Below are 15,457 nucleotides of genomic sequence, written 5' to 3' on the forward strand. Positions count from 1 at the left end.
TTAAGTTCAATTAGACTATCTCCCTAGCACTATAAATAGGGGGTGAAGTGACTCTATTTGGGGGCATCTTTTTCTGTAAACACTCTCCCCCAAAAGTCTTTTGTTCTTTCATATTTCTTTTCAATAAAATTTCTTTTTCTATATTTTTATTTATTTGCTTTCCCTCCATTATCATGAGCCACTAAAAAATCCTTCTAGCCAAAAGTTGTCAATATTTCCCCAAAAAGGATTCTTGAGGCCTAGAATCCGTACTTAGCCTTCTCGCCAAATATTCATCGTTTCTCCGCACTACGGGCTGACGCTTCCGTCCATGGCCCTTAAGAAGTAAGCTTTTCAGCATATGCAAAGGCGGCCGCTTTGTATGTTTTGGAAGGACTGCATAGTCAGTTCGTTAACTTACTGCGTCAGAGGTTGGCGAGCCAAAGAGACAAAATGGCGTGGGATTCGCCATTGAGAAACGTTGATCTAGCATAGATTACTGGCTAGAGTCAGGTTCCCTAAAAATCGTAAATCTAATCTTTGGAGCTGGTGGTCGTAGGCGTCCTCTTCCACTATAACTGGCTTACTTGAGTCGAGAAGGATCATCCAAAAGCCAAGGATTGAGCCCAAGGCGGAATGAGACAACCGGAGGCTGGAACTTTCCCATAAGAATTTCTTTTCTCTTAAAACTCTCTTTATTATTTTTATTATTTTCGTAATCATAATTTCAGTAAACTTTAAATTCTGTTTTTATTTTATTTTCTCTTCCAAAATCAATTCTTAAATTCTGTTTTTTATTTTTTTTCCAGGAACGCAGGTTTTCTTGAGCACGATTCTGCCCAGGATTTCGAGAGACAAGCATTCGTATAATCCGGTCCCTGAGGATTCGACCCTACTTCCCCTTTAGTATTTCTTTTTCATTATTTTACAGGGAATAGGATATTTTTGGTGCTCTCAACAACCGCATCAAAATGGTAGATTTCTTTTCTATTTTTGGTGGAAGAACCCTTAAGGGAAGATGATACTCAATTTTGTTTTAATTATTAAACTATATTAACTCTGTTACAAAATTGCCCTTAAAATTAAACATGCATTTTAACATATTTTCTAGCCTTAAACCGTCCATCAATAAAATTTATGGACAAAATACTTTATAAGTCCCCTCCACATCATTAATTAAACTATCAAGTCAATATAATTCATTAATTATTAAGTTTTGCATCTTTTACAATTTAATAATTTTTATTCAATTAACTAATTAAACCTCAAAATTTATTTACCAAAATTTAGTATAACCCTAATACAATTCCATAAACATTAACTAAATATTAAAACATGATCACACATCGAAATTGCAGTCCCGAAATCACTGTTTCCAACACCACTGAAAAACTAGATATTACAACATACATTTTGTAACATCTTGATTTTCAGTGGTGCCGAAAAACGTGATTTCGAAACACCATTCTGTAAACCGAGTCGGTAAATATTAAATATAAATATTTATGGAGTTGGTATAAAAGAATATTGATGTCTGGCCCATCAATTTTGTCTATTAATTACTTAATTAGGGTACAAGGACTAAATTATAAAAGTCCAATTGCTATAGATTTTTAATTGACCAAAAGTTTAGGGACTTAAATTGCAATTATAAAAAAAGTTTAAAATGGTAAATAAACCATTTTTCATTAGGAGATAATTCATGATGATGGTTTTCTCTATTGTTGAAATTTAAATGCTTATTATGTTAATTAAGTTAGATTAACTTAATTAATTTAGGTTAATTAAAGATTATTAAGTATATATAAGACATGTGAAAGTGGGACATTCCTTCTTCATTTTCTCTTAACCGTCCATACATAAAAACCTTAGAAAAGTCATTTTTGAAACTCAAACATTCAGCCATCTAATAGGTAAGCAAATTTACGTCTTTTTCTTGTATTTTTTTTATATATTTTTGAGGTCATGGGAGCTTGATTTAGCTAGCTCATATACCAATTTGTAAAATTATTAAAGTTTTTGAAAGTTGCCATTGTTGAATTTTTGAATAATTAGGCTTGAAATTGATAGATTTTAAGCTTAGGGTGGTGAAAATGACTAGATTGTAATGTTTAATTGTTAGTTTTGCACATAGAATTAAAGTGAATAATATATAAAATTGTTTTGAAAATTCGATAGAAATAGAAAGTAGAGGATCCCTCATGAATCTATGTGAAGTTGGATTTTAAATCGAGGTTAAAAATGGAAAGTTATGGCTATTTTTAATTTAAGGACTAAATTGAATAAAATATAAAATTTAGGGGTATCAAAAAATGAGAGATTATATAAGTTCATTCATGTCATGACATAATATGCAAATTTTTTGGTAGATGGATTGTATAAAATAATTGTTTAGATAAAGAACCAGATCAAAGCGGAGTTAATCAAGGAAAAGATAAATTTGTTGATTAGTCCTTGAAAAATCAACTTGTTTGGTGTTTTGCTCACATAAGTTCATATGATATTTATTTACTTAGGTTGGTATGTATTTGATTTATATATGTATGCTTGATTGTGGATTACTTAGTTATAAATTGGTATGAAAGGCTAGAATTGGACTACTGGTTTAGAAACGTTACGAATTTAATTCGACTTAAATTGTGTCTTCCATTTTGGCCAATCTATTTCATGTCTATAATTCTCAACAAATTTTTTCAAGATCCTCATTTTTTTTCTTTATTTCAATATTAAAATTATATGTAAAACCGTTGTCGACAACTTTCTATTTTCATAGTTCTATATTTTCTCGTATTGACATAACTTATTGAGTTCTATTTATTTTTATCATTTCCATATTTAGGTATTTGAATCCCTTTTGAAGTTTTAATAAGTAGTTATGTTGTAGGTCTTTTTAGGAGCATTCGCCTCCATTACATAACCATTTATATTTATTATATTATTGTACGAGATTTTTCATATTTGAAATCGATCAACCTATCATGCTTCAAACATGCATTACTTTCATTTATTTTAACAAATTGTCCTACTGGGACTTCAATTCAAATAAAAAAACATTAATTGATATATAGAACTATTCTCGTTAGAGTCTTCAATCCATGGCTTTTGCTCGAGATTTGGGACTTGATAAGGTGGTTGTGGAAGGGGATTCTCTTACCGTGATTAAAAATACATCGTCTAGCTATCTTGATCTCTCTCCTATTGGTCCCATTATTCAAAGTATTAGACACATGAGAATTTTTTTTTCAATGTTGTGATTTTGTGTTTACTCGAAGACAAGGGAATATTGTCGCTAATCTATTGGCAAGGTTATGTAAGGATTATGGAGAAAATACCTTATGGATGGAGGACGGGCCGGAGTAGATCTATTGGCTTCTAGAAGAAGCTCAAGATTTTCTCCACTTAGAATAGTTTTTTTAGCTTTTTCTTTTGCTTCCTTGGTCTGGTTTTGTTTCTAGCCTGTGGGGAGTGGGATTGCTGTTGCACAACAACTTGATTGCATGTTTTGGCATTGTTCTCCCTTTTGGCGTCCCTGATTTGAGGTTTTTAGTGTTCTATCATTTCTTCAAGATAGGGATTTTCTGGTTTGGCTCTTCAACTTCTATAGGCTTTGAGAGTTTTTTTTTTTTAAAATGTGAGGAGATTGGTTTTTCTTTTTCTACTCTCTTTCTAAACTTTATTTAATGTTTTTTTAGTTTTAGAATTGATTTTGTTAGGTGATTGGAGAACACTTGATTTTTGCTCTATATTTCACTTTTGTCCTTTTTTTTTATGAATGCCAATTGAAAATACTTTCAATAAAAAAAAAAGCTATTCTCATTAGATCAATAAATATATATGGCAGTTAACTTGCAATAGAGGGAGATATCTTTTTGAATTTCTAGTTCAAATTACTTTCTACAAGAATCTAGATGGTAATAATTCATTCCAAGTTATTCTACCCTTCTATTATTTCTCTCCCTCTAATGTTGAAAAACTTATCAAATCAAAGTTGTAATCACCAAATCATGCTACAATCAAATCTCTAATTTATTTGACACATTTAATAATACAAGGAGACTCATAACTAATATATATTCTCAACTTTCTTTGAATACTCATTTTGTGCATTATGGTGGAGCAATTTAAACATATATCACACATTTAAAACTTCTAGATTGAGTTGTATTTGTTTCTTGACCAAAAGTAAATTGTAATAGGGAATATTTATTACAACTTATTGACATGATGCATACAAGTGTTGATTCATATAAATTATCATATCTTTATATACAAAATTTTTTTTTATCAAAAGTGATGATTTAGCCACTAATTGAAGATATTTAATCATTAATTTTGCTAAACTATTTATGTATAAACAACACGCTTTTGCGATCATTACTCACATCTATAATCCAACTTATAATAATTATTGAAAGCTTGAGTAATGAACTCACCAGCATTAGAGGATGTACGAATTTTATTGATCAATAGGGATATTTTCATACTTCTCCAAAGTTTATATTTAGACATAAAAAATATACGTGATATAAAACTCTACTTCTAATAAACATTAAAATCCTACTGTATATTAAGCTTATCATATATTCATAATATGACATTTAATATGAAGGTGAATTTAAAAAAAGAAAATCAAAAAAAGATGAAGGTATTCTGGGGAGAACATTGTTCTTTGGAGTCTTTGATTATATATTTTGGCGTCAAAGTGTCTATTGCTCCGTTATGACGGTATTTGTATATCAGAACGGTTCGCTCCATCGGAATAGACACGCGTCAATATCCTAATAATTGTCTGTGCCATCAAATCGTTTGCGGTCTGGCTCCATCCACAATGTGATTTAAGGTCCCTCTCCACACACAAAAAATAGATATGCATTGTTACACACGCTTGAGGCATGGGGCGGTGATCTAAACGTAAAGAGTAGATGCAATTGGAACGTGAAACTCATGCAGTTGAATGGTGATGGCTCTTTCTCAATTTGGGGTGGCATCAGTGGCGATAGACTTACTAGGTTGCACAAATAGTCAGTTCAGTTATTAACCAAACCGAATTATTTAAAATGTAAAAATTTTTAACAGTTAATTAAATTGAATTTTTTTCAAATATAGTAATCAAACCGAAATATTTCGGTTAATTCTGTCGATTAACCGAATTAACCAAAATTTATATATATTTAATTAAAATAAGTAAAAAAACATATAAAAAAATAAATTGCTAATGTTCATTTTCTTTTTTTTTAATAGTTCAAAAGATACATTGCTAATATAAAAACATATTATATATAATATATATTATTTATTTCTGTTAATTACCTGATTTCGAACCAAATTAACTGATAACCAAAATTTTAGAAAATTATTAACCGATATTCGACCGAACTAAATTCTACTACCGACCGATTAATTGAATTAGATCGGTTCGTCTGGTTAATTTGGTTTTAACTGAACTATGAACATCCCTAGTTGCAAAATTGAGTCCTACGGTACCTATGTCATGCGATCACTATTTTTTTTAATTAAATTATGGTATTAGTCATTCTACTTTGCAAAAAATATAAATTTAATCATTGTACTTTTATTTGGTTGTTTGTAGTCCCTATACCTTTTAAAATTTAAAATTTCAATCCTCACCAGCTATTAACTTCATTAAATTCTGTTATTCCCAAAATTTTATATGCCAAACATTTTATCATAAGTGTAATGTTATATTAGCTTATTATTTCCACATATTACTCACTAAAAATTCAGTTGGATTAATGATTGTTATTTGTGTCAAAACTAAAATTTCAAAATTCGAAAAGTATAAGGATTTAAAATAATACAAATGGAGAATATGAACCAAATCTAGAATTGCATGCATGTATAGTACTAGACTAGTAATTGAATCTAATAAAACTAATTTAACAATAACTATCTACGTCATGACTAAAATTCCAAAATTTTAAAAAATATAAAGACTAAAATTAAAATGTTTAAAAAATAAAAAACTAAAATTGATCAAATAAAAGAACATGAATTAAATCCACAACTTCTACAAAATATAAATACCAATAGCAGAATTTAACAATTTTTTAGAGATAAAAGTCGCTGCCTATCACGGATTTAGTTAATTAAAGAAGGTGAAATTTTTTTTATAGTACGTGTTTGAAAATGACCAGCATTAATGGTCATTTTGATGCCTGAGGCTAAGGAGATGGTTACCGACAGTGGGAGACTAATAAGTTGGAGACTAGAGGCAAAGATATTTTAATGATTGACCCAAGGGGACGAGGAAATACCACTCAACCCCAAAACATATAGCACACACAAAACCTTAAGGGAATTGCAGGTATTTAAAATGGATACCCTACTTATGCTTTCCCAACATGGCCCATGATCAATGGGTTGAGCCGAGTGGTGACCTTGGTACTAAGGGAATGCAATTGTGTTTGTTTTTATAACTGGACGACTAGATCAATCAATCAAATTTATTGAATTAAGAATTGATCAAAATATTAAATCAAAGTAAGGAATTAAACTAGTTAGCTCATAAACTGATACGATTCGATTGAATTAATAATTAAATCAATTATTTTATTTTTAATTTTTAATTTTTTAAAAGTAATTTACTTAATTAAATCAAACAAATCAATGATTTAATCAATTGAATGGTGGATTTAGTTTTGAAACCCTTACCATGTCTAAAAACCTCTCCTGCTGATGTTTTTGGAGGGGCTCCATGATCATAGGTATTACTATTTCCGATGAATGAATTTTAACTTTGCACAGAAAGGAGAACAGCCAGCTGCTTCCTTAATTTTTTTCATGTACATATAATATCAAAATCTATATAACCTAAATTATTAGCTCTTTAACAATCATATAAATAAAATTATGATACTAAAAATATTACACGAATTGCTAAGTATTAAATTATGCAATTGACTGAGTTTTAGCTCAGTTGATATTAGTATTATTATTAATATAAGAAAAAGTGAATTCCTACCAAACACATTTATTGGGTTTAAATATATCCTATAAAAAAATTATGAAATCATGCAAACTCTTTACAAAAGGATGTTCGGCTCTCAGCTCACCAAACCACATAATTTTGGACATAATATTTACATAAATAAGAAAAATAATCAAATGAATGTTCTAAAATCTATATAACATGAGTTATTAATCTGTCAAAACTTATGTAAAATAATCAATTAAAATATACCAACATAATACGGATGCACAAATTACCATGTCTTGACCTCTTTCCTAAATGAGAATAAACAAATAATAATAATGGCAAAGAAAAAGAAACACCAATGGTTTTCTTATATTGATAGAGAACTATATGAATCACCTGCCCAGTTTTATTCTACTGAAAATGTTTTAGCCAGCAATATCCAGACATCTTCTTTCAGATGTAATGGCAAACGATTTACCATGGACCGGTTTCGCCATCGTCTATGATTTCACCTTCTCATCATCCTGCATGTTTCAGGTCCAGCTAGTTTTAGAACAAATATGATTACAATCATTCAATAAGATTGCGAAACTTGCATCGATATAAGCAGGAGCTTTTGGCTTTTTGATGGTAAAAGTATCATGGAGACCCTTGTACCATGAGTTAAATTGTATTTTACCACCTTCAGTAAAACAAAATGAGCAAATTAGTTACCATACATTAAATTAAAGAGCAAATTAGTCTTTTTTATTAAAAATTTTATCCATTTCTACTGTTAAAAACTGGCGTGACAGCACGTAGTGTGTCACGTGTACCTCATTTTGACATATAAAAACCAGTTTTAACAGAAAAAGTAAATGAAATTTTTAACAGAAAGAGCCAGTTTGCTCTTTGATTTAATGTACAAGGACTAATTTGTTCTTTTTTTTTTTACTAAAAGGGTAAAATGCAATCTGACTCATAATACAAATACCTCCATGGTGCATTTTGACACATCAAAACTGTATCACAAGGAAGCCAAATATGTGCAAGCATAAACCATAATACGCATTCATTCGAAATATTGCAGAATATATCAAAATCGGAGTTAGTTCGAACGAAACTCTAATGCAAGGAAACTCAAATATCTACTACTATATGCACGCAAGAGTACACTCATAAACCATCACTTATGTACTTTATAAAACCACATAAAGTAAAGTCATAAATTTGGTCATATGAATCATTAGAAGCTTGCATTATCCCCTTTATTTGCTTATGTATTTTTCATTTTCAACTGGTAAAATGATTCTGTAAAAAGTAAAAACAGGTAAAACCTCATAAAACCAAGAAGCTACAGGAATGTAGAGATCATATTGCAGTCCATCGGATTTGGTACGAAGTCACTTGTATCGAATAACTTTTATTTTCAGTAAGTCCAATCTACACAAGCAATCCAATGAAGAAATGAAACAAGACCGAGTCCATAAACAGAACTGTGCTTACCGAGCCAAAATCATCGAAGCCCTCATCTCCATCATCTGATGCACCAAACAGATGATTAGCAAAATAAAAGTAGTTCAAATGAAAAAACAGTGATGATGACGCTAATATAGGAAAAAGCATAATCTATTTCAAGTGAATAACGACAATCAACAAACCACCTTAATGTTTCAAGAAAGAATTATTCATACCAGGGCATTCATCGCTGTCACCACCCAAAAGAAATACATCCAGGTCTTGCTCAACAAATGAGGCCGAAGTTTTATTATGTTGCTTGCTTTCCTTTGCCTGTTGTTGAGTAGTCATTTCAATGTTCGAAGATTCCTTTATTTTTTTGTCCCGGATTTTTTCTGCTGTTTTTCGCTCAATCTCTTCCATGTACCACTTCTCATACCTATATGGAAGCATATATTAGCAGGGTCTACTGCTGGTAACAAAAATAATGTTATCTAAAACACAAGTAAAAGTGCACAGTAGAGCAAGAAAATATCTAAAATGCACCTTCAGATCCAGATGACATGCACAATTACACAAGAATTGATTCTGAGAAAGATGTGTTTTAAAGAATTTCAAGTCAAATGAAAAGAAATCAATACTATTAAACGTGTGCTGAAGGCCAAACTATTTCTTCTGCAATCATAAATTCAGTGGAACATTCTATTTTTGGTTTAAAAGTTTGTGAATTCATAAAATACATAAATTAAAGGAGAAGTGCAAGGATGCAATAATCATCTGAACTACCTATATTCTGGGAGAAGCTCATTTTAAATGAAGTGGTGAATAGCAAGTGTAAATTCAGCAAAAGACAAATTGAAGGCTTAACATCGAGATGGATTACTTACGGTGCAACGTGACTGTTTACTAGTAGAAAGTATATTCTCCAGAATTTCCTCTCTCTCATAACACGCGGGCACAACTCAAACCTTAACTTTGAAATTTCCTGGAATATAGAGTAAAAGAAGTAAAACCATATTCTTCAGAAACACAAGACTCAATTACTCCAACTATCAATTGATATGAATATGCTCATGCACTATGATTACACTTACCGTGCTAATAATAAAAAGTTAACTTTGTAGTATATACAAAATAAATACACATTAGGCTGGTCAATTTACCCCCATGAAGACTCAAGAATTTGGGAAAATATCAGAGAAAAAAAGAGAGCATCACAGTTTGGTGCTTACTATTCAAACAACATTGAATGTTTTAATCCCAGCAAAAGACCATAAATTCAACAAAGATGGAAATAAATTACCATAATCTGGCAGTAGTCCCCAAAAAGGAGGAAAATTGCTATTACTATTTCATCAAATTGGAAAATAAGTATGGGACAGTTTACACCCTTTTCTGGTTCCAATGGATAGAATATCATAGTTAAACATATGATTGAGTGGAATAACAGTAATGCAAGTGCAATTATATGCAGATTATGTAGCTATTGACTATATGTTATTTGCATACAATTAACATTATAATCATTTGAAATACAATTTAATATTTTAAAACCTTTAAAATGAATTTAGATACATACTGTAGGAATAGGACAACATGTTTACTCAAGAAGATTAAAATGTCATAGGAATTAAGCATATCATAAACACACACACACACACACACACACGCTCTTATATGCACCTTAACCGTAGAAAGTACAAGCTTGGCATGTTTTTCTTGCCACTCTGTAAGATCTTGCCTTACATTTGAGATTGTGGGAACATCAGACATAGGAGAATCATCTGCCAATGAAAAGATTCATGAAATCAACTTAAGCCAGAAGATAGTTACATTGCATTTATGATATAATGAAAATTTAGAATTTCTTTCTTAGTTCCTAAATTTTCACACCAAACAACCAGAGCATCGACTTTTCAAACACTCAAATTTCGTTTTCTAGTTTTCCACTACATACCTTTTTTTCTCAGCATCCAAACAAAGCTTAAGGAAGTAATTATTTTACCAGGTAAAGGAAAATCCTGAAAGGTGCTTAATGTAATCCCCTTAACAAAATCTCTCAACTCTTCATTAATACCAAAACTCTCCAGTTCCTTCTCTTGCTCCACCATCCTCTCCGTGTTTTGTGGAGGCGCGACCCCCTCGGCGATCGACGACTTGATGAGCTCGGCTTGCTTCGCGGCTTCCGCTTTGATTTCTTCGGCTCGTTTGGAAGCCTCGGCCGCGATCTCCTTGGACCGTTTCATAGCCTCCGTTACTATATCGCCGAGCTTAGCGGAGCCTATACTGAGCTCCGACGACCGGCGAGCAGCATCCTCAGCGAAGTTCCGAGCCTTGTTCCAAATATCCATTTCGGACCAAGCCAAATGCTCAATCTTAAATTCTCTTCGTCTTTCTCCTTCCTTTGGTTTCTTCGTTGGGATTATTGTTAGAAATGTAGAAAGAAGTGAAGAATTTGATATGCTAAGGCTATGGTTGAGGTATCCACGTTTGCCATGACAGTTATTAGATTTTCGAGAATAATATATATATTTATAATTTTTTTATATTTTCGTATTTATTTTATAAATTTCTTTTCTGTCGAAACCAGAGTCTGTAGAATGACTGACTATTCACCCCATTTTATAAATTTTTAACAATATGCAATCTATTTTATAAATAAATAAATATTTATTGTATTAATCTACTTATACGGTATAAATATTCATTTGTATTCACATATTTTTTTTATCTTATAATTGCATTTAATATATTATATTTATATAAAATTTTATTATATTCATAATTTATATCTAAGTCCAAACAAAATTATATATATATAAATTAAATTTAGATATTTTCTTATTCTATTTCCAATATCATATCATGTTTTATTTTAATTCCTACTTTTATATTTGATTTTTAAAATTATAAAATTTCTGTAAGTTAAAAGCACTCTATTGAACCCACAAATTATTAGTTGAGAAAACAAGCTCAAATTTTAAAAAGGGTAATTGTTTGAATGGCTTTAGCTGTAAACAATGTGGGTTCAATAAAAACTAATCTCCGGTTTAATTTAACTTCAAAATATTTAATTTAAAAAAAATAATATAAAATTTGATTACTGAATTTTACAATTAAGTTAACATTAGTGTATATATATATTCAGTTCATTTTGACATTTAAATTTAATAATTAGATCCATTTTATTACATTTGAAAATATAAAAACTTGATAATGTAATGGAAAAGAATGATATAAAATAGTAATGTCACGTCATCTATATTTCTTTCTCAATAGTTTAATCACACATAAACATTTTCATCTTGAAAAAATAAATTATTGAAAAAGGATAATATCTTTATTTCATACAATTCTTTTTCTAATACGATACTCTAAAATTATGCTACATCATCACTTGAAAGTTTTAAGTGGTGTGTAGTATAATTTTAGATTGTCACCTTTAATGTTTTAATAATCGAACCAGTGATTAAACATGTTAGACTATTAGTTCTCCAATTCAATCAGTTTGATCAATTCAATTACTGAATCAATAATAATTAAATAAATAATTAAAAATTCATAAAAATCTAAAAAGAATAAAAAATTAACATTAAACTAATTCATCTATTAATTTTTATCTCGATTTTTAATTTTTACCAATTTAAAGCTATTTCAAAATGAATCGATACAATTTATTTTCTCAGACAGCTATATCTCATTTGGTTCCATTCATCAATTCGTCTGGTTTAGTCTTATTATAGTAAAATTAATCACATCTTCAAATATTAACAAAATTTAAATTCAAGAATCTAATTATCAACTTTAAAAACTACAACAAAAAATACAAAAATCAAAATAGATGTTAGCCAAAATTTATAATTATATTCTAAAAAGCACTCTACTGAAAGCAGTAGGCTAAAGGTCAATGTCTATCCTCAGCACCTTGGACTCATTATGCTCAAATAAAAAACCTAGTTTTTTCGAGAATCTTCTTCAACTTTTTAGATTTTTCTTTTACCCCAAAATTTAATTCCAGCCCTCAGTTTTGAATAATAAAAAAACGAAGAAGGGTACACAGAGACTAGAGAATAAACATATTTAAATTGAGTATGAAATTTCAAGGCTTCAAGATTCTCACTTCATTCTCTTCCACATATCTAATGACATGTAGGGTTATATCAACCACGTGTAAAAGATAAAGACAAGCTCTAAAAACGAAGAAAAAGTTTTACTTCATAAATCAGTCTTCTTCTTTTCTTTCTTTGCCTTATCCTTTGTTTGTTTTAGAAAGGATGTTTCTTAATTTTGACTTTCCCTTTTATTACATGTCTTCCATGTCTCTATCTATGTCTGAAAATCTTTAAAAGTTTAACAAGAACCTCCACTAGTTTATCCTTTTTTGTTGCTCTTTGGGTTTGCTTTGCTTCTTCGTAAAAATATCACTTTCCTTTTCAATATATATATATATATATAAACTAATAAGCATACTTCAGCAATCCAGCAACTGCTCCAGTTCTGGGAACATGCAAAAGTTCGAACTTTTCAGCCACTGTTACTCTCTTACCAGGTTCACTTTTAATTTACATTGTTTTGTGGTGATTTAATGGTTTTAGGATGATATTTGACTTGGGTTTTGTTTGTTTGTTGCAAATTTTTTGGTTCCCATGTTTGTGCTGATTTTTGTGGTTTCATTTTTGTGTTGATAGGGTTTGATTAATAAGAAGTTAGGGTTTGGTGTAAAATGTTGGTTTTAAGCATGAATTCCAAAAGGCAAAGGCGGCCTAATGTTAGGTTAGGGGAAATAGGGGATGCGTCTGCTGCTTTTGCATGTGGATTTTCTCAAAAAACTAAGGAAAATTTAGTACATAAAAGATGGAAACCTGATTTTCTCAACTCTCAAGTGAATGAACCTGTTACTGTTGATGAGTTTTCTAAAGGGAAATCACCAGATTTCTTGAATTTGGACCCCGGTTTTTTGCCGGCCGATTTGCAACAGAACAGAGAGAATAAGAACCCCAATTCTTCAAAATTGGGTTTTGATTTGGTTACTGCTGACGAAATTGACATGATGAAGTCTAGTATAAATTTTGGTACCATAACAAGAAAGAGTAGGGTCATGAATCGGCGAGGGCGGGTTCGAGAAGGCAACAATTCCGCGTTTCTTTGCAGTGCTTGGACACAGAGTCCTAAATTTAGCCCTGAATTTAGTGGTGAGGATAGAAAGGAGCACGACGATGAGGAGAAAGAGTTTATGGGGATCGAATCGAATGCTTGCATAGATTCGCAGGACATATCAGACCATGATGCGGATGAACCTGATAGTTGGCAACAAGGAAATGCTGATGATTGTTATGAAGGAGATAATGCGTTGCTTAGATCCGGTGATGAATGGGACCAAACGAGATATGCGTGTAATGATGTTACCGGTGTCCGAACGTGGTTGGAGGACTTGGGATTCGGTAGGTATGCTGGTATTTTCGAAATGCATGAGGTTGATCAAGAAACTCTGCCTTTGCTTACGCTGGATGATCTCAAGGAGATGGGTGTATTTGCTGTTGGACATAGACGGAAGTTGTATACCGCAATACAACAATTAAGAGGGGGCAACGCTTCTTCGTGAAAACTCTTCGAATAAATTGTGGGTAGTCCTTTTCTTTTTTTGTACTTCCCTTCCCTTATGTGCAGGAAAAAAAATATCACAGACGTGTAACTTTTTCCAGTTTCTGACATGGTTTTTTTCCTTTATGTTCCTTTGCTGGCTTTTGTTAATGAGATGAACTTCACCAGTTCTTACTTTTATGCGTCTTTCATGTTTATTATCTCTGCCCCCCTCGAATTATAAAATCTTAACATTATGTGAACTAAAATGGTAACTTGCTTCGAATTTAGGCACATGATTCAGTTTAAATAATCTTCATATCGTGATCGACTTATAAGCTGGTGATACAAGTCAACGTTACTTGGCAGTTGGCATCGAGTCATGCAAAGCTTAGGTATGAACTTTTTGTTTAATGCTAGTGAACGTTTTTCATGAGCTTTACATCTGAGATTGAACGGCTGATCGTATTTATTTCTTACTCTTTAACTTAGAAGTACTTGAGAAATCCCGTTTACTTAGAAATAAGGATAAAAACCGTGTCTGAACGGCTTTTTGCTGTTTTTCCTTTCTTTTAAGTGTTGAAAAACATGTTATATCCTGATGAAAATAAGTCATAGAATGATTTAAGTATACTTAGAAATTGTCTTAATAGGTTTCCATGTTGTTTTAGCATGAAACAAGCTCTTTTATATACTATATTGTGATGTCGATATGGGAGTACGTGATCCGAAATGTTAATGTATATTGAAAAATGTACATGAAAATGTGATATGTCATGTTGGTGGTGCCTCAAATTTAACTAATGCATGCTTCTCCGTGGTTTTTCTTTGTTCAATAGAGCTGATTCGGAGAAATGCTCCACTTTCAGTAGGTATTGCCTTGCTTCATTTTTCTTTAAGTACACTTCAGTACTTGTATCTGATGCATGTCTAAATGTGGGTTATGACCTCCGCTCACCGATGCCTCCAAATGAATGGGATAAACTTGAATATAATCGTGTTGGACACATGCCCGGATCCAACACAAGTACGTTCGAGTAACATAGGTATTGCAAATTTATTGCTTCACAAGTAAGATTTCCTTGCTTGAAGTTTTTGCACTTGTATTTATGGTTGATCAACATTGAAACTTAGGTGATGTTTCTCTTGATCTGCAATGGAAATGAAATGGCCATATTTCTTCTGCAGATTGTTCTGTGTTAGTTTCTTGTAATATTCAGTAGTTGAACTTATAAACTTTTTTCCATTTTGGTCTCTAAGCTTTTCTTTTTTGCCCATATTAGTCTCTGGATTCCGTTAGGGTATGGTGGGTGAAATTGTATCATGTTATCATTTGAATTTTTTTTATTTATACTTTTTAGATTTTATGTATATATATTTTAAAATTTTTAAAGAATGACGTGATACAATCTTTTAGCCTCACATTATCAGGTTCAAGATCAGTCAAACCCTCACATTATCGGTTTCTAAATCGGTCAAGATCAAAATAAATTATTAAAAATTTATAAAATAAAAATTATGAAA

The 15,457-nt window shown here is 31.1% G+C and overlaps 2 protein-coding genes across 3 annotated transcripts; one reads left to right on the forward strand and one right to left on the reverse strand.

Moving 5' to 3' along the window:
• Positions 1–7,109: 7,109 nt before the first annotated feature.
• Positions 7,110–10,950, reverse strand: LOC107926614 (uncharacterized). Its single transcript, XM_016857509.2, has 6 exons — positions 10,359–10,950; positions 10,037–10,137; positions 9,241–9,338; positions 8,590–8,792; positions 8,402–8,436; positions 7,110–7,440 (listed from the first exon to the last, which is right to left on the reverse strand). Exons 1-6 carry the CDS (start codon positions 10,702–10,704, stop codon positions 7,417–7,419), a joined length of 807 nt encoding a protein of 268 aa, XP_016712998.1. The 5' UTR covers positions 10,705–10,950; the 3' UTR covers positions 7,110–7,416.
• Positions 10,951–12,467: 1,517 nt separating this feature from the next.
• LOC107926729 (uncharacterized) lies at positions 12,468–15,177 on the forward strand. 2 transcript variants are annotated; one of them, XR_001692249.2, is made up of 4 exons: positions 12,468–12,902; positions 13,042–13,973; positions 14,225–14,328; positions 14,773–15,177. XR_001692249.2 is itself a non-coding variant. In XM_016857644.2 (3 exons), the coding sequence occupies exon 2, from the start codon at positions 13,077–13,079 to the stop codon at positions 13,953–13,955; it is 879 nt and encodes a 292-aa protein (XP_016713133.1). In that variant the 5' UTR covers positions 12,468–12,902; positions 13,042–13,076; the 3' UTR covers positions 13,956–13,973; positions 14,225–15,177. The 2 variants fall into 2 exon arrangements, 1 of the variants encoding a protein (XP_016713133.1); XM_016857644.2 differs by having other exon boundaries at positions 14,225–15,177.
• The last annotated feature ends 280 nt before the right edge of the window (positions 15,178–15,457 follow it).

Source organism: Gossypium hirsutum, chromosome A07, assembly GCF_007990345.1.
Source record: "Gossypium hirsutum isolate 1008001.06 chromosome A07, Gossypium_hirsutum_v2.1, whole genome shotgun sequence".
NCBI lineage: Eukaryota > Viridiplantae > Streptophyta > Magnoliopsida > Malvales > Malvaceae > Gossypium > Gossypium hirsutum.